This window comes from Ambystoma mexicanum, chromosome 14 (assembly GCF_040938575.1).
Source record: "Ambystoma mexicanum isolate Mex_15411 chromosome 14, UKY_AmexF1_1, whole genome shotgun sequence".
Lineage (NCBI taxonomy): Eukaryota > Metazoa > Chordata > Amphibia > Caudata > Ambystomatidae > Ambystoma > Ambystoma mexicanum.
The window spans coordinates 211,768,843-211,794,487 of NC_090940.1; the positions used below are offsets into that span (position 1 = coordinate 211,768,843).

General features: G+C 48.2%; 1 protein-coding gene across 6 annotated transcripts in view; it reads right to left on the reverse strand.

The window, feature by feature from the left end:
- LOC138527632 (uncharacterized) overlaps positions 1-25,645 on the reverse strand; it is a 370,769-nt gene that overhangs the window by 82,889 nt on the left and 262,235 nt on the right. For all 6 annotated transcript variants that reach the window (XM_069638969.1, XM_069638970.1, XM_069638966.1 and 3 more), the window contains one exon: positions 689-775. In XM_069638969.1, coding sequence (XP_069495070.1) covers positions 689-775 — 87 coding nt within the window. The remainder of the gene's footprint in view (positions 1-688; positions 776-25,645) is intronic.

A 25,645-nucleotide genomic window follows, 5' to 3' on the forward strand; every position in this document is an offset into this window, starting at 1 on the left:
GTGGTGATTATTTAGATGGCTAGGAGATAGGTGGAGGAAACTGGGTGGCTGGGAAAAACCTCCAAAACAATACCCTTGTAGGGAGAGCAAACAAAATCCAAGAGAATATCCAAAAGAACCAGGAGCAGGCTGGAATATAAGGCCAAATGATTAACTGGAGCAGGCTGGAGTGCAGAGTTTGATGATTACCATGAGCAGGGCGAAGAGCATCGTGGATCCCAGAAGGATGAAATAAGGAGGCGATGACCAGGAAAGAACGACAAAAGGAACCGGACAAGGAACCAGAAAAGGAGGACAAAGGGGGCAGGAAGTCTGCAGCAACAGGAGGAAGGAAGCAAGAGCAGGGGAACTACTTAGAAGCTGAAGCGTCTGCTTGGAAGGACAGGGCATTGTGACATGCCGGGGAATGGATCCAACCAATCGCTTTTCTTTCGTATCATGTGGGAGCAGGAGCATCATACAACATATAGAGAACATGGGCAACGCACACTGTGGCCATGTTGGATTGAGCAGTGGCAAACGCATTGGCCATTTTGGGAAGGATGTGTGTATTTCCAGCAGGTGTAGAAGCTCCAGGAGACGGGTGGAGGCACCCTGATAAAAATAACCATTATTGTTGTATATGTTATCATTCAATAATTGACAGTCTTGTACTACAATGTTGTGCTCTTTCGTAAATGGAACATACCTTTGCACGAGCAGAAAATAATGGTTTGGAAGTACTGCCATTTCTACTTTCGATGCGGAAGATTGTGTTTTTCTCAAGTCCAGATATCTGCAGAATTAGAAACAATTAAAATACCAACATGCACAATTTCCTTGTAACACATTCACATGGTATTTATAAATTACAGTTTATTCCAAACACACCTTTTTACAGGTGTATGTTTTTAGTCCCTAGTAATATGTGAACATGGACCGTTTCCTTCTATATTATAAGCATAATGTGGAATTCAAGGATGCATAATGTGAGGGGTCAGAAATGAGAGGTGGACACAAAGTGGTAGTGTTTTCAACATCAGACATCTTTATTAATATAAAAGGGTTATATAAAGGCCTATCTGTCACTGCCCTAAAGAGAGTTTCCCTACCTAGGAAACTAAAACTAAAAATCAGTCTGTGGGATCTATCAGAGCATTGGCAGTATCCTGGCGGTAATACCGCTGAGATACCGCCAACGCAAATAGCATTACTGCTACTCAGTCTGGTGCTGTTAGCGCCAGATCATGAGTAGTGGTGCAGCAGTGGGTTCCCATTCCCAATTGGGTCATTTGGACCCAATGGGGTTGGGGGTGCTATTAGCGTTGGCACAATTAGCGCTGCGCTAATAGTGCCGGAAAATGGGCAGAAAGTGGAGTATTTACCTCCAGCAAAAATCTGGGGGTAAAACTCCAAACATTCCGCCCAACTCCTGATTGGGCCAGCCCTTAAATGCGGCTGTAGTAGCGTTACCGCCACTTTTAAGGGCTAAGGCCCAACTCGTAACCATGGATGTCTCAGGAAGGATGGCAAGTTTCTCTTTCAAATAATGGCTCCTCAAAGATGGCAAAAAGTGTCTCTTTTAAACAACCACTTATCAAGGCTGACAAAAGTGTTTCTTTCAAGCAGCCATTTCTCAAGGATGGCAAAAGTGTCTTTTTTAAGCAGCCACTCCCTGAGGATAGCAAACATGTCTCTTTCAAGCAAATCACTTCCTAAGGATGGCAACAGTGTCTTTTTCAAACAATAGTTCCTTAAGGAGGGTGAAAGGAGCTCCTTAAGGAAGGTGAAAGTGTCTCCTTCAAAATAAGAACCTCTTACAGAGAACCTCCTGGTAAACTCCCCTGCTAGGAAGCCCTTAGTAGCTTTATCAGATCCCCTGCTATAGACTTCTGTCAGGTATCTTCCCACAAAGCCTGTATCCTCTGCGCATTTTAAATGGATTACCTGGTATACTCCCCTGCCAGGAATCCCTTTCTGAGGTCTGCAGGAAGTATACTTTCCTGCCAGGTATCGGCTCCCCAAATGCTTACTGCCTGATGTGCTTCCTTCACCAGGGTTTCCTTTTAATGTTCCCACTGTATTTCAGTATAACACAGTTGTATTCCTTCACTGTATATACTTTTTTGGCTTAAGGTATTTCTTGTTCCAACTTTCCCCACATTGACATCTCATATATGGAGACTTGTTCAAGTTCGACCTTTTAACTTATTCAATATTATTCATCTGCTTTTGGTAACACTTGCTCCAACTTTCCCCATATCGATATCTCATATATGGAGATTTGTTCAAGTTCTGTCTTTTAACTCCTTCATTAGCATTCATTGCCTTGTGGCAATATTTGCTCCAACCTTATCTATATTGACATCTCATACCGGAGGATTTGGCCAATTCTGTCTTTGTTTTCTACTTGGCCTTTATCAAACTAAGTTCTTAATGGCTCACATGCCTGTCAGAATGCCCTGGGGTCCACAACATCTCTGGGAAGAATCCCTGGTGTCTGGTAGTGCCTCTGACTTGTGGAACGTTGCTGCGGTGAAGCTTTCAACTCAGGATGGCGTTCTCCGCTCTGCAGATCTTCTCTCTGCTCTTCTGCTGACTCTGCGCTTGTCCGCCGGTATGCCTGCTGCTTCTGGACTCGACTGTGCTGCCGGTAGCTTGGCTGTTGCTGCCGGCTCTCCAGTGGTCCTCTCACTGTGCCTGAAGTGTCTTCTTTGTCCTCACGCCACTCCAGTAAGCACTGCCTGCAAGTTGCACTTTGGGAACACGTGCTCTCAACAGCACGGCCCGTTCCTGTGCTTCTGCCTTCTTCTGTGATTCTGCTTCCTTCTTCTTCTGTTCGGCCTCTCTCTCTGGCGGTTGCAGACTCCATTTTTAAATGGCCCGCGCAGTTAGGTCTCATCACAACTAGCCTGCATATTCAGTTTAGTGCTTCTTTTGATCAATATCAACTCTTTTTTCCTCTTCCCCATCTCAGTACTTGAGGTTTTATGGGAGTTGGAGTCCATATGATTTATAGGACTTCTAAGGTGGTTTTGTTTGGGTTTTTGGTTAGCACAAAAACATCAGAGACAGGAGGTGTTATGTGTGTGTTATGTACATATGAGGTGTCAATGCTATTCTGTCTAGAATGTCTTGCAGGAAGGGGTTTTAGGGTTTTGCAACTGGAAGGATTTATATAGTGACAACAGGCCCTCAGGAATTTAGGAATTTTAGGGTCTTCTTTATTTGTCTCTCTCCTGATGGGGTCACCATATCTTCCCGACAGCCATCTCCTCCCATGTGACCCAGCCTCGTAATACCACCCCCAGGGTCAGGATCAGGTAACGGCTGGCATCCACTGGCCACATGGGAGGAGATTTCAGGCTGGGGATCAGTGTTGACTTCACAGGATTCATCACATACCCTTCCCCTAAAGAGCTGGCCTCCCGCTGTAGGGTTATTGGTTTGATGAGAGCCAATAGCCTCCCCCATAAGGAAGAGGTTTCTCAGTTTGGGTTTCCCAATCCCAAACAGGGTCTGTTGATGATTAGCCTTCCTTTTCCAATTAATTGGAGAATATGGAAGGGATGTTTTACTAGCATTCCTTAGAAGCCTTTCAAAATTGCGGAAATCTGTGCCAATAATTGTTTCTTTGGGTAACCCTGGATTGACAGCAGCATTTATCTTAGTGGCCTCCTTTTGAACCCTAATACTAACTGTGGTTCTTTGGTAAATGTCTTCATCCCTTTGTACACAGGTAACTTTAATTGGGTTCCTTTTCTCGAATCTCTGGTGGATATTAATTTGGATTTTATGTCCTTTTTGTTTACTCCCGGAATCAATTAAGCCTCTGACTGGGACCCTGTTAATTACTGTAGAATTATGAGTCTTAAAAGTATTTTTTAGCAGGGAATAAATTACGAGTAATTTCTACTTTCTCCGCGTCTAACTAATCCTCCAAATCCTGCCCCATCATATAGCCAATTTCCATTGGCTCTTCCCTTTTGTTAGAAGGGCAATGTCAGGCTAGATGTACATGCTGACCACAGGAAAAACATACCAATGAGGTAGGCTTTGGGATCAGTCCTTCTCCAGTTCTTAACTCATTCTTTTCTTAAACTATAGTGGGACTTCTTTCCCCCTAAATTATTCTTTTGCTAGGAGATTGTGTGAACTGTCTTGAGTTTTATCTTTGTTTACTGAAGGGGGGAAACAAACTAACCCTGTTGGGTCCCTTTTGAGTTCTTCAACTTCATGAAGATTTCATACATGACGATTGGCTTCTGCAAAATTCTGAGCTGCTTCAATAACTAAAGTCAGACTAGGTTTGTTCAATTGCAGAATAGCTTTTTGTAAGTAGGGTGGTACTGAATTTATAAATTGTTCTATGGTTAAGCTCTCCACCACCTCTGGTAAGGATTATTTTTCCATTCATAGAGACAAGGGCCTTATTACTAGTTGGGCGCAAAGGGAAACCGGGCACCGGTAAGGACACCGGTGCCGGTAATCCCTTTGCGCCCTATTCTGAGTTCCCTTAGCGGGTCCCTTCATTAACGCCTGGTTTTACCAGGCGTTATGGACGGGACCCATTAAGGGACTTTAGAGCTAATAACGGTACCGCAATTTGCTGTAGCGTTATTAGCGCCTTCCCCCTTCCCATTGAGCCCTATGGGGGCTCAAATGGGAATGGGGAATGGCTTTTTCAATGAGGATTTACTGGTCCCGCAAAGGTCGGAATAGACCGGTAAGTCCCCATTGAACCAGGGCGGACTCGGTACCGGTATTGGAGGTAGTCATCGCGCAAATAGCGCCATGATTACCTCCATACTCGGAATGAGGCCCAAGGTGTTCTGTATTGTAGCTGATAGCTCTACTGGTGTTTCATCCAGGTTTAACTTGATACTTCAGAGTTTCTGTGTATACAAATTAACTGTTGGCCTAAATTTTTCAACAGCCCTTCTTTGATTTCATCAAAAGGGGTTGTTCCTACAGTGTTTAATAAGAGATTGGAATTCTGAATTTCTCCTCTGAGTAAGGTAGCTACGTAACAGGTTTTTAGTTCATCCTTCCAATGAAACTGTCGGGCCAAATGCTCAAAATGAAGAACGGCATGGTCTAATGGGAGCTGGAGTCCATAGGATTTATAGGACTTCTAAGTTGATTTTATTTGAGATTGTTGGTTAGCACAAACACATCAGAGACAGGAGTTGTTATGTGTGTGTTGTGTAAGGAGGGGGTTTTAAAGTTTTGCAACTGGAGGGATTTGTATAGTGACAACAGGCCATTAGGAATTTAGGAATTATAGGGTCTTATTTATTTGGAAGGGAACAATACTGCGTCCCACCCGATGGGGTCACCACATCTCCCCGACAGTCATCTCCTCCAATGTGATCCTCCCTCATAATATCACCCCTAGGGTCAGGATCAGGTAGCAGCTGTCGACCCCTGGCCACAAGGGAGGAGATCTGAGGGTGGGGATCAGTGATGACTCCACAGGATTCATCACAATGAGTACAGGCACAGCCCTTCCACTGGATATGAGTGAAACTTAAGACCTATCATTATCATTACACTTGTATAGCGCAACTAATCACCAAAAGCATCAAGGCGCAAATGTCATTTTGCTTAATGTAATGTTGCTTAAGTAAGGCTTATTTCTGACACTGCAGATTGAATACACATGATATTAAAAAAGAAACAATTTGCACGCCAAAGTGCAAATGGCTTTCACGCCACAGCGGGGGCAGACATGGCCTATAATGGCTGCCAGCTCGCCAGCGTGAGCTAAGGTAGGGCCGAGCATGGTGAGGGCTTCAGCTTGGGCTGGGGCCATTTAAAGCCATGTCCGCACCCCCTGCCGGGGCGTGAAAGACATTCGCACCCCAGGGTTACTTAATTAATTTTGGTCAGGAGATGAGCTCTGCATGTAATGCGCAAGCTCAACTCCTGAGAAAAAGAAATATGTACGGTGCTATATGAATATAGTGACTGGAGCAAAATGCTCTGGTCACAAACGGAAGTGGGGAGAGAGGGAGGGGGTGGTGGGGAGCAGACTGATTACGGTGGCCTCACCAGTGTTCTGCCAGGTTCCATGCTCTCCATGCAGGTGCGGTGCCGGTGAAGCCTGATGGGCGGGGGAACAAAACAAAGCCCAAAAAATAAAACGAGGCTGAAAGAAGGCCAAAGTAGCCCAAACCTGATAGTGTGGAGCGCAAAGCAGACCTTTGATTTGAGGATTGCGCCTGGGGAAAACATGCTTCTGATAGGATAATTTGTCTTCCCTGGGTGCAAATCATATTTTTCCAATTTAGCATCAACTTTACAAATATGTAAAATGTGCAGCTTATCATATCTCTGCTATGTGACAGACACTCTGAAAGTGTAGAGTTGTATAATAGTGGTAGAACATGAATATGCTAAATGAATACGCAGCACACCACCAGATATTACACACACATTGCTAAAGACACATTTTATTTTTATTATTATTTATTTATTGGGTATTTATCATGTGCCTATACACAATGGGCCTCATTCCGATTTCGGAGGTAACCACGCCGCTATTTGCGGCATGGCTGCCTCCGAACTCGTCCAAACTCCGGCCTGGGGAATGGAGTATTTACCGGTCCATTCCGAGGTCGGAGGGATCGGTAATTCCCCATTCACCAGGGCGATTCCCCATTCCCATTTGAGCCCCCATAGGGCTCAATGGGAATGGGGAAGGCGCTAATTACGGTACCTCAATTTGCGGTACCGTAATTAGCACCAAGGTCCCTTTGCGGATCCCTACTTTAACGGCTGGTCTACACCAGCCGGTAAGGTCGGGTCCTGCAAAGGGACCTCGTAGTAAGGCGGTAAGGGTTGATGGTCACCGGTAGCATTACCGGTGACCGTTAACCCTTACCGCCTTCCGTGTAATGAGGCCCATTGAGTTTCTGAGGGAGGGTGTGGAAAGGGAAAATGCCTCTAAGGAGTTGTAGGTGAAAGAGGGCCTTTTTGGCAAGGTCCGTGATGTGTTGAGAGAAGGAGAGAGAGGAGTCGAAGATGACACCAAGGTTTTTTGCCTCACAGGAGGGTGAGGGTAGGGGGCCCATGGAGGGTGGCCAGAGTGTGGGAGGGAAAGAGGGAGCAGGGGTACCAATGCGAAGGATCTCTGTCTTACTGGCATTAAGGCAGAGATCGTTTGCAGTGCACCATACATGAATAGCAGACAGGCAATCAGGAATAAGGGAGTCAGAGGAGGGAAGCTTGATGGGGAGCTGTCTTTCATCCGCATAACACTGGAAGTAAGGAGAGAAGGGTAGAGAACACGCGGGTTAGAGGGGCCAGGTAGATGTTGTCTAGCCAAGGCAAAATGATAGAGCCCTGAGGGACACTGCAGGTGGAGAGTGAGATGGTGGAGAGAAAAGGGCCCAGTTGAACCTGGGAGGCAGGGTCCAAGAGGAAGGAGGTCAACGAGTCCAGAGCCAGGTCTGTGATGCCAAGGGTATCACGGAAACCATTTATCAGGGTGGCATGATTGACCTATCAAAGGCAGAGGAAAGGTCAAGAAGAATGAGAATTGTAGGTAAGCCGGAATCGAGATTAGAGAGCAAGTCTTCACGGGTGTTCAGAAGAGCAGTTTCCCTGCCTCTGGCAGCTCTGAAGCCAGACTGATGGTTGTGGAGACAACCAACAGATTCAGTGTGGTGGATAAGCTGGGAGATGGCCAGCTTCCCCAAGAGTTTGCCCAGGATGGGGATAATGGAGATAGGGTGGTAGTTACCCAGACAGGAAGGGTCAGCAGAAGGCTTTTTGAGGAAAGGGTGCACAAGGGAGTGCCTGAGGGGAGAGGGGAAGGATCCAGTGGCAAAGGAGTGATTGCAGGAATCGGCTGGAGCAAGGGATACAATGTTGTCCTTGATAGTTCATGTTGGGAAGGGGACACACTCTTCCTGCACACCTAGGCACTTTAGGATAAGGCAAGGACCACCATAGGCACTATAAGATACCAGGAGAGTGGGGCGCCCATAAGATTTATGTACGATTATATTATTGTATGCTTGTAGGCACAACTCATATACGATAATAGTAGCCATCTAAGATATTAGCAGCCAGGTTGTGGCACAAAGCTTAAACATAGTGAGATAGTCAGCACACCAAGCATAGGCCACGAGCATGAGCAAGGGAATAGGTTGTATCCCACACACCGATGAGAAAGGCCAGAGCTACACAGTCCCATAAGCCCTCTATTGTCCTAAAATTTTGCCAAACTTCCTGGGAAGAATATGCCCTGCAAGGCCACGGGAGGAGTACTGAGTGTCTATGAACGGCGCAATCTTATGAAAAGGAGGGCACAGGCCTCCAACCCCCACCAGTCCTAATCCTAAATTATAGCACCCCAATGCCATGGCCCTATGACCCTGAATTCCAATGACCAGATAATACCAGACCACTGACCATAAACCTGTTGCACCCCTGATCGAACAAAAAGATCAGAAAGCAGGGCGTTCCTGCCTTTGCTTCTAAGTCACGTGATTTGTGCTGCGAGGTGTAGGAAAGGATGCAATTATAGCCAAAAACGAGGGTGGGAGACCTTGGAGAGGTGCCAACCTGCCTGGGAACGAGTGAAGTGTGTGAGTTCGTGTGACCTCAGCTTGCCCCATGGTCCCCTGTCTGTTCATACCAGGTGCTTTGTTACATAGATAAAGATGTATTGTTTAGTTTGAAAAATATGTGCCAATAACTCAGCTTCGCCCTGATGACGGATGAAACATCGCAGACATGAAGGAAGATGGACGGACGGGCTGGGACCAATGGCCTGGCATCCCCTAAGGAGCATCTATAGAGTCATGCCATGCAGGTTTTTACTGTATGTAATGACATCACTGATAACAATGTGTACCCTCATAAAGTTCTGCTCGTGCAGATTTTGGCAGAACGTTCCGCAGCAGCAACCTTCTTTGTTGGCGCACCTATTTTTGTGGAAATAAAAACGTGTTATCCTTGCAAAAAGTGTATTGAGCCTTTTTCTCAAACGGGTTGTATTTTTTCTGGTATGTGCATCTAGGGGGCCTTCCTACATTCTGGAGGAGCAGGGGAGCACCTGTTTGGATGAGACTCATAGAGCAGACTTGTCTAGAAACCTCATCAGGTATTATGGATGAGAAGAAAGAGAATCGGAGGGGAGATGAGAGGGGGCCAAGGGAGGCCTGATAGGGGGTGAGGGAGAGAGGTATGGGGTAGAGGAGAGTGAGGGCAAGATGTCCTGAGTTTTAGAAAGGAAGTGAAAGGCCAGAAAAGCACAGAGGGTCATGGAAGGCAGAATTCCTTGCAGGTTTTGAAAAGTTAGCCATGTTGTTAGTGGTCACAGAGATGCAGGGTTGGATATAGGACCTCTTCTTCGGGCCGATGGAGAGTGTGTATTGCCTTTGGAGCAGGCAGCAGGACAATTTGTCAGAGGATATGCTAGAGGCCTGCCACCTCTACTCAGCTGCTCTGCACTTGCGTTTCAGAGTGGCCAGGTCAGAGTCATACCAGGAGTTGCACTTGGAGGTAGGTTTTATGCGGATCCTCATGACAGGGGCAAGGATATCCAGAGTGTTGGAGATGGAGAGTGGAAGTTTAGTAAGGGCTGTGTCAGAGTGAGAGTCAGTGGCAGGAGTAGGAGGGGGAGTGAAGGTTGTGGCAAAAGCTGCAACTGACACTCGCATCATAAGTCGAATGATGGAGAAGGAGGCTGGCAGTGCGTGCGGTGGCTTAGCCGGGGGACCCAGGAGGTCCAGGTGAGAGGACAGGAGAGCGTGTTCAGACCAGGAGAAATGAGTGGTGAGAGGGTTGGAGATGGAGATGACTGAAGAGATGAGGGCATCCAAGGTGTGTCCGGCTGAGTGGGTTGGACTGGAGGGAAGAATTGAGAGGGAAACAGAGTCACAGAGGTTGCAGAAGATTATAGAGGCTGCATCAGTGGAGTCGAGGTGAATATTAAAGTCTCCAAGGAGGTGAAGCTTGGAGGAGGAGGCCAGGAGAGAAGAGGTAAGGTCAGCCCATTCAGAGAGGAAGTGGGATACTTGGCCATGGGGCCTGTAGATGGTACCCAGGGTCAGGGAGAGGCTAGGAGATACACCAAGGTTGTAGGGAAAGCATTTGAAAGAGGAGTAGGCCTTAGTGGGTATGATAGTAGCAGGGACCCACTCAGGGAAGATCAGAGCCACTGTGCTCACAGGCCGCTTAAGCCTGGGCTTAGAGAGGATCTTGTAAACGTCAGAGAGGAGAGTGTCAAAACTCATGACAGAGCTGGCAGTGAACAACGTCTCGGTGAGAGCATGGACATCTACGTCAAGGTCTTCAAGGAGGTCGCTGATGTCAGAGGTGTGTTTGACGGCAGAGCAAGAGTTGAGGGTAGCTAAGTCGAGCAGGTTGCCACTTTTGAAGGCCTTCTAAGGAGGGGTACAGGAGTGTGGTACACCCGTCAGCGGTGGCAGGGGGGCAGAGGAGTCACAGAAGGAGGAGTTGCAGGAGAGGGAACGAGGTTGATGAGAGACGTTAGATGCCTATCAAGTTGCAGGAGAGGGGACGAGGTTGATGAGAGACGTAAGATGCCTATCAAAAAGGAGGAGGTTGGGCTGAGACCCATGGACAATGACAGTGCCATTTAGGTAGACATTAATGATGACCCTAGAGGACAGGAAGGATGCCAAGAGTACCTCCCAACGGGTGCCACCATTAATGGGAGAGGAAGAGAAAGGGGAGAGTACAGAGACCATGAGGGGAATCCAAAGGTTCAGAGAAGAAATGAAAAAGAGGATGTCAGCAAAAGTGTGCCTGGAAGAAGTGTTGACATAGGTGTGAGCGATGGGCAGGCCGGGTGTGAGACCAGGAGATCCTTCTTGAACGTTTTCCTTCCAGACTTCGACAGTGGGATATGATAGGTGATAGAGTAGCAATTAGAGAAGGTAGGGGAGATTGAGAGCACCAGTGATGGCAAGTGCGGACAGAAGGAAGGTGGGAGAGAGGGAGGAAACTACAGAGTACGATACCAGCTACAACCACACAGCAATACAACAGTCAAGAGTCAAGCATCCAGGAAGGGATAAAGGCCTAGGTTACATCATACAGCAGAAGCACGACACCTAGAAGCAAGTTATCTGGACAGAGGGAAGAGCCTAGCTAGAGGGAAAAGCCTAACTTTGAACACAGCAGCAATTGCAAAACACACAGATTCGACTTTACTAGAAAAGAGGGAAAAAGCCTAATTACTTTTTTTTTTAACGCAGCAGCAGTTGCAAAACACACTGATTCGACTTTCCTAGAAAAGAGGGGAAACGCCTAACTTTTAGCAAAGCAGAAATTGCAGACACCTAGATTCAAATTTCCTATAAAAGAGGGAACAGGCCTAATTTTTAAACGCAGCAGCAGTTGCAAAACACGCAGATTCGACTTTTCTAGAAAAGAGGCCAAAAGCCTAACTTTTAGACACAGCAGAAATTGCAGACACCCCGATTCGACTTTCCTATAAAAGAGGGAACAGGCCTAATTTTTAAACGCAGCAGCGGTTGCAAAACATACTGAATCGACTTTTCTAGAAAAGAGGGGAAAAAACGAACTTTTAAACACAGCAGCAATTGCAAAGACTCCCAGATTTGACTTTCTGAGAAAAGAGGGAAAAAGCCTAATTTTTAAATAGCAGCAGTTGCAAAACACACAGATTCGACTTTGCTGGAAGGGGCAGAGGCCCCATAGGCTATATGCGACAATTCACCAATGCCAGATATGGGTATACATGGGAATGGCACATAAGAGAGCCAGACATTACCCAAAACACCTATCATATACCCGCACCCATTTCCTTCTCTTCCTCTTCCCAGTCTTTACAGACTGAAGTGTGTTTACAGTCACCAAGCATATCTTTTGAACAAACACCACTGAAAAAGGAATAAAATGAAGAGGGCCCTACCCCTGGTATTAAGAGGCGCACCTGCCTCCGTTATTCCTGTTTTGCCTACCTCGCACGATGTAGACTTTGTGCAAGGTCCCTTTCTTTTTTCATTCGTGCATACTCTTTGATCTGCTAACCAACATTCTTTTCTGGGCCACATTTTGTTCTTTTGTTCATTCTGCTGTCAGGCAGACTCATAGTCTTGCGTGATCTCGCATGGCAGGGGTCATTGCCCTTTGCCTTCCTCACATGTAGAGTGCCAGATAGGTCCATCGATGCACCATCTTGGGTCCAGGCAGGGCCAGACTCTTGTCAAGGTCAGGGATGGGCCCCGAAAGCCCAGCGGAAAAATGTGCACAAGAAACAGGAGTGTAAGGAGTACTGCAGACAAGGAAGGAAAGGCAATAACTGCAAACGGGCAACAAAGGCAGTGAACAGAAAGGGGCAGGGAATACAATCAAGACAAACACATTAGATTCCCACTTGGGGTGTACGCAGAATGGGGTAAAGAGTTTCCAAAGGGCCAGGGGTAACTCTAGCCTTCTGAGCTGGTTGTTATTACAGGACCCACTCTGCATGCTCATGAAAAGGAGAAACAGGAGTGGGCGTCTGTGTCTGAACCCCAAGGCACAAAAAATGAAACAATACTGAATACTGAAGCCTGTACAGGTCCAGCAGCAACAGGACAGTGACTGCCCCCTGAAACAGGAACCAGCACACTGTTCACATATATGACACAATTGACAAGACAGAGATGCAACCAAGGAAAGTGACATAGATTGCCTGCTGGGAAACCCAGCAGCCAAACTCTGAACAAAGGAATTGCAAAAGCACAAGTGAGGACAAAAACATTGACAGAAACAGCACAGCCTCCACTCTCTTCCGTGGCCTCTGCACCTCTCTCTCCCTTTCTATTCTCCCTTCCGGCCCAACCCACTGAGCTGGACACACTCTCAATGCCTTCATCCACTCAGATCTCTTGCTCTCTACCCCGCTCTGCACCCCGCTATCCTGGTCTGACCACATTCTCCTTTTGTGCCACCTGGGACCTCTCAGCCCTCTGACCAAACCTCACCCAGCTCTGCCAGCCTCGTTTGCAGACGATGAAGCAATTTTCAGTTGCTGGTTTTGTTTCCACCTTCATCCTCCTCCCCCTCCAACTTCTGACTTAACTACTAACTCTGCTCGAAACAATCTAGCTCCCGCTATCACTCACACTCTCAATATTCTTGCCCCTGTCATGAGAATCCGCCCAAAACCTGCCTCCAAGCATAACACATGGTACGACTCAAGACCTTCCTCTTTGCTCCTGCCACTCTAAAACTTGAGGAGAGCCATCTCTGGTTCCGGAAGCACCTCAAGACCTTCCTCTTTGCTTCTGCCTTCGCCCCCCCTCTACCCTGCGGATTCTGTTCTCCCTCGGCACCGTGCACTTGGCCACCCTCCGTCCTCCGGGCCCAGGTACCTGCTCACCCTGCCACCCTCCCGCACTGCCTCCAGGCCACCCCTTGCACAGGGGTCTGTACCCATACAGTTCCGCCCCCTTTTATTCTTGCTGCACTTATCAGACCTTCCCAGTCTACTGCCTTAAACCCAGCACTTGCCACTTGCTGGCTGCATTACCATTGGTTTTGCTTTTATTATTTATTAATTTATTATTATTTATCTGTTTCTCCTTGCTCTGCACTTTCCTTTTCTCCCCCCTTCTGTGCACTTTTCCCCCTCCCCCTCTCCCATGCACTTGCGTGTTCTCAATGTCACTGGGCCTAATACGATTGTTGTTTTATTCTCCCCTGTTCCTCTTCCCTTGCCTTGTCACGCTCTGAAACACTTGTGTATGAGCGTGATAGAAATAAAATATCAATATCAATGTCAATATCAATGAATCTGATCCAGCAGCCCTGAAATGCAAGTACAGAGATGCTGAACGGAAGTCGCAAAACTCAAGCTCATCCTCTGATAAATTGGCCTGTCACCTTCTCTAAAGGCAATATCGTCTCTCCATTCACTACACAAGGGCTCACATCCAGGTCTGCATCTCTGGAGCTTCTAACAACACGTCTGAACTCTTTAAAATCTGCAAGGAACTAGCCAATCCATCTTCAGTCTCCACCTCGCCCCTTCCTTCCCAAGGTCATCATGAGTTTTCTCTCATCCTCCCCTTCCCTCTCTGTTCCCCCTCCTCCTTGCCGTCCTTGGCCCCTCCTCCTCCCACATCCACGCTTCCCTTCTTCTCCCCTATAACACAGGATGAGGTCATTAGAGTTGTCCGCTCTATGAAGGTCTTGTCCAAAGAGGTCTTCCCCTGTTCTTCCAGAACTATTATTGACAATATTGGCTCCCTTGCCACTGCACTTGCAGACTTCTGCAATCACTCTCTTGCCACTGGGTCTTTCTCCTCTTCCCTCAAGCACTCTCTTGTGCACCCCCTCCCAAAAAAGCCTTCTGCCGACCCCTCATGTCCGGCTAACTACAGCCCCATCTCTCTCACTCCCTTCCTTGGAAAACATCTGGAGAAGTTGGTCTTCCCCCATCTGATCCAGCATGCCAAGCTTGTTATTTGCCTGCATGACCATCAGTCTGGATTCCGAGCATCCAGAGGCATGGAAACAAAGAACACCTGTGAAGAACTGCTTGCATCACTTGCCTCCAACTCACCTGCTGTTCTCATTCTATTCGATCTCTACTCTGCTTTTGACATAGTTAACCACTACATCATTATAAAATGGCTCCATGATACCCTTGGTATCTCGGAGCAGGCACTAGACTGGCCAACCTCCTTCCTCACTGACCATCCTTCCCAGGTTATCCTGGGTTCTTTTCCTGACACACCTCTATCTCCCTCTGTGGCGTTCCCCGGGGCTCTACCATTTCGCCCTGGCTCTTTAACATCTATCTTGCTCCTCTTGCTCAGCTTATCTCCACTTTTCCACTGTACTTCACTTCCAGTGCTCTGCAAACAACATTCAACTCTTCTTCAGGCTCCCTTCTGTATCTCTTCTGACCTCCTCTGACATTCCTGATTGTCTGTCCGCTATGTAGTCATGGTGTACCTCTAATGACCTCTGTCTCAATGCCAGCAAGACTGAGATTCTTCCTATCAGGACTCCTGTTCCCACTTTTCTCCCCTAACTTTGGCCTCTCTGCATGGCTTTCCCCCCTCTCCTTCCCCTGAGACCAGAAACGTGGGTGTTATCTTCGACTCCTCTCTCTCTTTCATTCCTTGCATCTTAGACATTGCCAAGAAGGCACATTTCCAACTCTACCTCATCAGGGGCATCCTCCCCTTCCTCATCCAGAGCTTTGGTACTCCCCAGGCTGGACTACTGCAACAGCCTCTTTCTTAATCTACCCTCCTCTTCTATCTGCTCCCTCCAGCTAATACAGAATAGGGCTGCAAAACTTATCATTTGCCAGGGACTGTATCTAGCCAGACCTAAAATCTCTCCACTGGCTTCCAGTTGCTGCAAGGATCAAATTTAAATCCCTCTGCATCATGCATAAGGATGTCTGGGGCCAGGGACCATGCCATCTGCAACTTGCTGTCACCAAATACTCTCCTTCCAGAACCCTTTGATCATCTGGCTCCAACTCTCTGCTTGTCAAGTGCTTCTCTAAGCAGAGAGCGGGAGGCTGTTACCTTTCCTCAGCTGGCTCCCTCCTCTGGAACAGTCTCCCCCTCTCTCTCCATCTTGAGCCAGATTTCCTCAAGTTCTGCAAACAGCTCAAGACTGTCCTTTTCTCCTCTTCCTTCCCTTTCCCCCTCCCTTGCTAAACCCCACACTAGCTGTTATTGATGGCCTGGGCCCTTATATGTCCATTTGGGTCCTGGCCTTCTGTCCAATCGACTGCAGCATCCACCCTCCCCCTGCAATTGCCTTCTGGCACCACTTGGCCTGCGCTTCCTCAAAGGCCTGCATTATTGTATCATCCATCATGTGGTCACTGCCTTGCACTTACCTGTTGTCCTTGTAAATGGCTCTTGCACTTACTTGTTGCCTTGCTACTGCCCCCTGGCACTTCACCCCTCTGTGGATCCTCTAGCACTTACCCCCTTCCCCTGTCCCTTTCTCTCTCTGCACTTGCACGATCCAAATGTTTACAAGGCCTAGTAGGACCGCCTTTTCTTGTATTTTGTATTTTCCATTGTGTTCGCTGTTTCCCTTGTTCCCTTCCCTTTGCACTGTGGATGCTGTGAACCACAAGTTACTTGATGTATAAGCACCTTACAAATGCCCAAGAAAATAAAAATGAAAAATAAATATTGAGGTAAAGAACAGGAAGTCAAAGTAAGCAAGGTAATGGACAGAGAATAGCAATTAAGAGCATACGCAAGAAAACAAGAATCTAAGTGCAAGACTACAGGAGACTGGAACTGCAGACTGGAAACAAAGGACCAGAATCAAGGAAGGACAGACTGAACTATAGACCAGCAACAATAAAACTCAGACTGAAACGGGAATACAAGGAGCTGTAACTCTGCACTGGAATAACAAGGGCAGGACTGCGGACACTTAACAAGAAAATATGGGACCGAAATATAGGAAGCTAACGCTAGTTAACACAGACTACGGGCTTAGAGCAAGGGGCTGCAGGCAGGGAAGAAAGGACTGCAGACAAAGGAGGAGGGAAACTGCAGGCAGAGTGTACAGGGCTGCAGAGAAGGGAAACAATACTGTAGACACAGGGCACAGGACTGCAGGCAGGGAAGCAAAGCTGCAGGGCAACGAGAACAGGGCTGCAGGGCAAGGAGCAAGGTCACCAGAACTGGAGCAGGTTCTGGAAACAGCAGAAACAGGACAGATCAGAAATCCAAGGTTCAAAGCACAGAGCAGTGACCACAATGTAAAAGCCTGTACTCCTGCAAACAACTGCTTAAACGCTGACCCACCCTGTGCAGAAGCAGGCTCGTTAGCAGCCCCTGGAGCACCACACCTGAAGGTAATCTGCCTCATTACTCTCTGGAGCTGGTAAAGTGAAAGCAGCACTGATCTCTATGGACTTTGTGGGGTTTGTAGTTTTAAGGCTTCTGCTTAGCCAGGTAATGACAACTGCCAAAGGGTGCATTATTGTATATGTAGTTTCTGAAATGAAATTGGGAAGTACTGAAGTGTTGCAAAGGGAAAGTAAAGACAGAAATATGAATAAATATTGTCCGGGATGACTGGGGACATTGAGGGATCCTTCATATACCTCCTACAGGGCCCTTTTAAAGGAATGGGTCCTGGTCCCCGACCCCTTGGTATCTCCAATCCCTTTCTCTAGCCTAAGACATGGGGGGCCAGCACAGATTCTACATTATTCCATTCCATTAGGAAGACCCTAGTTTTCCAAAGCCATGTGGGAGTAGGTAATGGCTGGGTAATGTCCAGGTTTTTCGTTTGCATTTTGTAACTTGTAGTTTGGCCTTTTCCATTTTTAACATGGGACTATAACTTCCAAAATGCAACGGGAAGCCAGGACTGCATGAGGTTTCTAGAGAGCTTTATGTGCAAGCTATGCATATTGCTTGTGACACTATAAATGGTCAGTGATGGACTACTTTTGGTGGAGCCCTTGCACCATATATGTACGGCACATTTACATTTGATTTGAGGATACGCTTGTTTGTCTTTGTACTGTTGTAAAGATATGTACTATTATTATCTTTGGAAACGGTTTTGTAATTCACCTCTAAATGCTAGCTGTCCAGCTCCCTCGTCCTGTCTTCCAAAACCCTCACGGTCACAGAATCTCGGGCAGAGGCTGTCCTCTCCTCCCACATGCGCATGGACAGGTCTACCTGCAATAGAGACCTCCTACCTGTTCTGCCATCAGCTGGCTGACCCATGCGTTTAGGTCATTCAAATCTTTTTTCCACCGTTCCCAAATGCGTAAACAGCATAGTGCTCCTGGGGAGCTGTTTCAACCATCAAGTGACCCACATTTAGAGGGTATCTTAACCAACATCCTCTTCAAGGACTTGAACCTCCTGCTCGGAAATGTTGAGTTTCTCTGGCTTCCAATCTCCTGTTGCCTTGATGGCTGGTGAGAAGCTTCTGAGATCCAGGTTGGATTGTGTTTCCTGCTACTAAAAAGGCTGCCAGCGCCTATTGCCCACATGCTGTAACAGTTTTTACTGAAAGCTGTAATTGTACTGCATGAACTCTTTGCTGTTTGCTCTTCTAATATCACTTTTTTGTGTTATTCTCGTAATTCGGCAGAGGTCCCCGGTTTCCATGCACAGTAATAACCATATGCAGTAAATCTATATGCCATGCTGCAAAGCCATAACAAGGGCCCCTGTAGAACCTCCCAGAATGGGAGAGGATGTCTATCCGTCCTCCCCTCCCACCCAGAATCACCGGCTAAACAGGAACAGTAATGACAATGGGGGAAAGCTATTGGGTCTCTTTATGAGTTTGGCCATATTTATGCCACAATGCGGTGGAAATACTGCCAAATACATTGGGCCTCATTATTAGTATGGAGGTAATGAAAATAGGAAGGCGGAATGGCATTAACAGCATTGTTAACGGGTCCGGGCCATTACGAGCCGACAACCAGCCAATACGCCACCGCCCATACCGAGGCCTTTCTTACCGGTATGCGCACGTAAAGGCGCCCCTTCGCGGCGGAAATACCGGGATGCTGCTAACAGGAGGACATCACAAGTTACACGGGCATGCACTTACCGGCATCCCGAAGGCGGTAATTAGGGCCTGCACAACAACGGTAATACAGGCATCGCGGACCACCCATAAATAGCAACCTGCAGTGTAGGCAACTGCCACAGGTGCACATAATCACCACAGGTGGATTCATTGGAGCCTGTCCCAGTACAAAAGGAGCACACCCACACACCACACCCCTTCCTACACCAAAATGATCCCACTAGCTGTTGCAATCATGGGGCTGGAGGACATGCCAGTACTGCTACAACAACAGCAACAACAACAACAGGCAGCACAGAGGATACGCAGGAGGAAAAGGAGGGTGAGACAGGCCCAGCAAGTTCCATCATTGCAGCCAGTGGTACCACGTAGGCAGCCATCAATCCCTCGCATGAGACCCAGTCCATTCAATCTAACCCCTGAGCAGATCCACACCTTGTACCGGTTGGACCGGGACACCATCACCACCATAGTGGACATGATACACAACGATATTGTCAGCCTGATAGAAATCCGCACTGCCATCGTCCCTCTACTAAAGGTGGTGTCTGTGCTCCACTTCCTGGCCACAGGCACCTACCAGCACACAGTGGAGCAGCTGCATGGCATATCACAACCACTCTTGTCTCGCATGCTGACCCAAGTGCTTGATGCCCTCCTGAAGCATGCAAGCATCCACATTGCCCTACCATGGACTGGTCAGGAGCTCGCTGACAGCAAAGTAGGCTTCCATGCACTGGCAGGCATGCCCAATTGCGTCAGTGCCCTCGACTGCACCTATGTAGAATTGGTGGCCCCTCATGCCAATGAGGCGGTGTACCGCAATTGCAAGCAATACCACTCCATCAATGTGCAGATGGTATGTGACTCCAGCAAGATCATCACACTTTGTTGCGCCCGATATCCCGGATCTACACATGATGCCATGGTGCTGCGTAACTCCACGATACCACGCTACATGGAGCGACATGCTGGACGACGTGTCTGGCTGCTTTGTAAATTGCCTGACTGGGCCATGGCAGTGCATTGGGGTTGTGAGGTGGGGGGATGCATACTCCACCTGGGTGGGATTGGGGGGGTGCATACTCCACCTGGGTGGGATTGGGCGGATGCATACTCCACCTGGGTGGGATTGGGGGGTGAGTGGACAATGCACTCAGAGCTAAACACTGTTGTCCTGAACATCCCAACCTGAACATGACACATAAATGCCATACATAAGACCAATGCTGCACATCAATGACAACATGCCAGACGCACAAGCAGGCCACCATGTGTATGTCAAGCGATGCATGACTTAACATGATTACAACTGTGCCAATGCCCCTAGTGTGATTAGGTACAGAGTAGCATACACTGCAATAATGGGTGGCAAGACATCATTCCGCATCCACAGTACATACGCATGCAAGTGGACACCCTGCATCATCTGTACAACGCAATCCACACTAGTAGACCATTGTGCAGTACACAATGCATCAAATGAACCTGTGTGCATACATCCAGGCACATGTGCATGTCAACACCAAATAGCTGCAGCCATGGCAGTTAATCCTAAAGGTGTCAGCTTAGATATTGACTCCCACATACCTCTTTGTGCTCCCATGCAGGTGATGGAGGCTATCCCTTGAAGCCGTGGCTACTTACCCCTGTACGGAACCCGCAGAACAGGCACGAAGAGGAGTACAATCGGATTCATACCCGTACCAGGGATGTGATTGATCAGACCTTTGGCCTGTTGAAGGAGCGGTTCTGCTGCCTAAGCAGGTCTGGTGGAGCACTCCTCTATGGGCCTGAGAAGGTGGCAAAGATCACCATGGTCTGTATCATGCTGCACAACAGGTGCATCCAGAGAAATGCACCACTGCCACCTGACATTGACATGCATGCACCAGGTGAGGATGATGAGGATGATGATGGAGGAGAAGCAGCACCCCTGGCAGTACGTGATGCACAAGATGGTCGTGCTGTACGCCAATCACTGATTGACAAATACTTCTGAACCACAGGGACGTTGATGGTTATGTGTCGGTGCTACACTGAGCACTGGGACCGTGTGGACATGGACACAGGGTGTCTGGGGACTTGGGCACGGTGCGCTGTCATGAATAAAATGTACACACACGAAATGAACAATGTCCAGTCATGAAATGATTTTGAACACAACTGGTGTATTAAGAAAAATAACAATGTAGTGCTTCCTCCCTCCACCACTCACACGCCCTCCAAAAACACCCAAACAACCCATACCCGCAAACACCCCATACCCCCCCAAACCTCCCCCAAACACTGCATACCCCCCAAACACCCCATACCCCCCCAAACACCCCATACCCCCCAATGAACATCCCCATAATCCACTCAACACCCTCAACACCACCTCCCCCCTCACCCATTATCATCCCACACACAATGTGGTTGGACCGGCTATTTGCAGGCTTTTTTAGTGTCGGGGGCAGCATTTCTGTGTGCCTTGCACTGCGCCTTATCATCCGCACAGGCTTGAGGGAGTCGAGCTTGCAGGTGTGGTCGATGGGGTGGAGGTGGATGGATTTTGCACCGCCAGTGCAGGTTGTTGGTGCTGCATGTGTTCCAGCATCCTGATAAGGACCTGTGTGACGGCCCCTAAACTGTCACATATGAGTATTGCACTCAAATTGATGGCCGCAATGTTTCCTGCATTCGCCTCCCGTATTTCACAGCGTGTTTGCTCACCCTCGGTCACATACTGGCGCACCAGTTCGATCATTGAGTCCTGCCGTGCCTCTACCCTCGATAGGCGTGCCTCCATGTCAGTGGGGGCTGTGGAGTTGGAGGGTGCTGCAGCTGGGTGGGCCATTGCAGGGCTGGCCTCTGGGGTGCTTGACAGATGCGGACTCCACAGTTGAACCGCTGGTTCCTGCATGGGGCTGGACGGTGTGCCTTGTGTGGAGTGGTGGGGGGTGGACAGGGGGCTGGGTGTGTGGGGACATTCAAAATGGATTGTGCCATCAATGTCCTCGTACTCCTCCGCTTGCACATCCACATCGCTGAGGGGGGCTGTGGCTGCTGCCTCACCCACAGAACTGGTGGCAGCGGACTGCGTGCCATCAGCCTCGCCTCCAGCAATTGTTGCCAAATCAGTATTTGCAGCCTCGTCCGCTGCTGTTATCTCCTCCTCAGCCGGCCTGGCCTGTACAGGTGCCCTGGGTTGCACTCTGGCCCGCTATGCTGTCCCGGAGGTGGAAGGCCCAGTGCCCTCTGGTCTGCCCCTGGATGTTGATGACCTTGGGGCAGGGTCCTGCCCTTCGCCTTCTGCATCAGTGCCTGTGGGGGAACAAGAGATGCAGGGCATCAGTGATGGTGTTACATGCAAGATGCATGAGTTGGTGCGGTACAGTATTTGATTTCTCATGCATTGCATTCTTATCAGTGTGTCACACAGGGTACTTTCAAGGGGGGGGCATATTGGCATAAGCCGTGGCCTCTCCATTCGGTACTGATGTGTACCATGTGGCATACCGTTGCATTGCGGTTTGTGTGATGTGTGACATGCGATTGGTCCCTGTGTGTTGGGTGTCTGTTGGTAATGGGATTGGCACGCAGCATGCATTTCATTGTGCCAGGGTTTGGGCCTCCATCTGGACATGGATCTGTATATGTTTGTATGATGGGCCATGCATTGGCTTGGCTCACTTTCACATCTGTTGTACTACGTCATGGTTTGGCCTACTGGGGTTTGCGGGGTCACTCACCTCCATCTCCTGATTTTGCTGCACCCGTCTCCATTTCGCCAAAGCCCTCTATGGACTCCATTTGTATGGTGGTGCTGCAGGTCTCTTCCCAGCGCATCAATTTTACTGTTGAGTGGGCACCCCCCGCCTGTCGCCATGGCCTCCCTGCGATTGGATGCCAGGATGTTACGGAACCAGAGACATAGGTCATCCCATCTTTTTTTACAGTCTTTGACCGTGCAGGGGGTGGTGCCAACCGCTGACACCTTACGCGCAACCTCCTCCCATGTTTCTTTGTTTCTTAGTTGTACTTCCCTTTTGAGGTTGTTTGCAAAAACCTCATCTGCATGGGCTGCAAGAGTATCAGCCAGCATGTTTAGCTCCTCATCGGAGAAGCGCTTCTTGTGCAGGCGGGGGGTAGTTTTGCGGGTAGCCTTGGACATGCTGGATGGTATGTCCCTGCTCTCTACTCTGTAGCACTGCTGGATTGAGAAGATTGCAATGGATTGTGTTTTTAAAGATGGCCGCCGGCGCATTTCCCGTTCCAACGCGATGACGTTACTTCCGGGTCCGGTATTACGAGCCCGGTATTAGCATGATGTTCTTACCGGGTCGTTATTAAGGGGTTGCTCCTTGGCGGAGGTGGTATCGGCGGGTCCTGTGATGGCGCTATCGGGGGGTTGGAGGGCCTTTAGCGCACTCGTAATCAGCCGCTATTAGCGGAGTCAAGGGTGCACGGACACGCTATTACCTCCATGCCAGTAATGACTCCGTTTTTAGCGGGATTCGTGTAATGAGGCCCATGGACTGTTACTGCCAACCGGTCCTGCAGATTTACTGGAGAATTACAAGTGGTGGTAACACAGTGTAAGTCCCCATTTATGGAGCCCATAGGACTCTATAGCAATTTTGTCGGATTAAGCAGAAGCAGTAATTCCGATATGGTATATATGCAGAGTTTCAGCCTTTAAGTGGAATATTGGCCTCCAGCACTTTGCTGGAGGCAAATCATTCACCTCAAGGCCAAATCAAAACTCAGAATTGGTTGGTACCGTAAAAGTGACAGTAGTTCCGTTACTGCCAGGAATATGTAAGTAACAGAATTACTGCAATTTTTTCCCATACCCCCAAACTTGTAATAAGGCCCATTTTACTTTGGTAGTAGCAGTGTTTGGGCACTAGGGTTTCAAATCAACTTGCGCTCCACTTCACAGTTTTTAGAGATGCGATTTTTGGCTAGTCTGATGCAAGATCACGGGTTGCAGAGGTGTTTCCCACACCTCTTGTAAAAATTAGAATTTGTTTGTACCTGGCTACCTTGTGCTTGGAAATAATGTTATAGTCTTTGTATCCTTGTTGGTGGTGGTTTGTGTATATTTTTATTAAGGTCATTTGTGGTCAGCCGACTCGCGTTATGACCTCTCATGGTCTTTATCATGGGCAATTAATCTAGTCCAATGTGGCCTGGTGGCTGGTCGAGGTGGTTAGGTGTCCTGTCTGACTGTTCTGGTATCTACCCAGATGGGCTGTGGTCCTGCTCAAGTGCCTAGAGTGACCTTCTGTGTTCTGCTCCCGATGGAATGTGACAAACTCCATCGGGAGCATAATATTTTGGGCATAGTATGGCCCTTGATGTTGGTCCCAGTTGGTCACCCCCAATGCTAAACCCTTTCTTGAGATGCTACCGTGAATAAGATTTACTGCTTCCCTCAAACTCAAGAATATACATATTGCAGGATTTCATCAACAAGTGTTGAACTTTGGCAAACTGCCCCTGCAACAAAGAGAGAAAGACTTCCTTCAAGACAAACTGGCACTATGGGATGAAGTCGTCTTCACCTGTGACTTGGACATCAATGAAGTATATGGAGTGCAGTATCACATAAGGGTGAACGACAACACCCCCTTCTTCAAAATATTTAGGTGGTCCACCCCGGCTCAATGGGAAGATGCCAGTATCCACCTAGAGGAGAGGAGCTATTCAGGTTGACCTCATCCAGTAATCCTGCATCCCTAATGGTTTCCTATCATGGTGGCATGGTGATGTATGATGTGCATCAACTAGAGAAGGCTCACCCAACCAGTGATCTGCACCATGAGGCAATGAGGCCCTGGACTCACTCAGTCGCTATTACCAGATTCTGAAGAATCCTAAATGCTGAAAGAAGACAACATTAATCTACCCCTTTGGGTTCCATGAATGCTTCTGTATGCCCAAAAACGTACCTGGAGCCCCAGCCATGTTCCAACAGCAAATTGATCACACTATGGCCGACATGAATCTTTTGGATGTCCTGGTTTACTTCAATGGTATCATTACATTCAAGAGGTTGCTGGAGGAGTGCAATGAGTGATTTCTGAAGGTCCTAGACACAATCTACAACCAGGGATTCAAGGTTTTTCTGGAGATATGCCAGTTATGCAGATACAATGTGAAGTACATTAGCCGTATTATCTCTCCCGAAGCAGTGCCCATCGATCCAAGCAAAGGACGAAGCCCTCCGTACTCATTCAAGACCTCAGGGGGTTGAGAAGTTTACTGGGCATCTGCATCTATTAATGAAGATTCATACCTTGGTTGACCGTCATAGCCTGGCTGCTGACCGCCAACACTAAGGGCCTTCCTGATAATTAGAAGAAGGGCCCCTCACTGAAAAATTCCTATAGGGCCCTCTATGGCCCTCTTGTCAGCCATAGGTTCAGTGATGGGTCGACGTCTGCGATCAAGCCTTCCCCTGTCGCATCAAGACTGTATGAGCTTATGCCGACACAAAATGCACAAATCCTCCATGTGAATGCAAGTTTAGATGGACTCAGCACAGTGCTATATCAAGAAAGTCAAGGTGCCACAACATCCATTACCTTCACCAGCCACAGGCTGCCTGCACCCGAAAAGAATTACTTTGTGCACAAGCTATAGTTTCTGGTGCATGGAGAAGTGGCACATTTACCTTTATGGGGCAAATAACCCTATGTGGATAGACAACAAGCCATTAACATGAATCCACATGCCCGCCAAGCTGTATGCTTCGAGACATAAGTGGCTAGCCGCCCTGTCTGTGTACAACTTCCAGCTGATGTACTTCCTGAGGTGGGCCAAATTAATGCTGACGCAATGTCCAGCCGCTCCATAACCCAGAGGAAGAAAACATCACTACTAGAGTGGCAGCAATGTGGGTGCTTTGTCTTGCTGAAGAAACCTCCACACCATGATTGACTGTCTTTGAGGGACTGATGGTGGGGTTCATTTGGTGTACTGTAACATCACCAGCCTGATCATGCATGAGAACCCAAGACTGACAAGGAGCAAGCTGTGCCAAGCCAAACTAGATGCCTGCAGCATCGCAGCTATATTGAAGACCATGGAAAATGGAGTGAAGACAACCATGCATTCAGCAAAA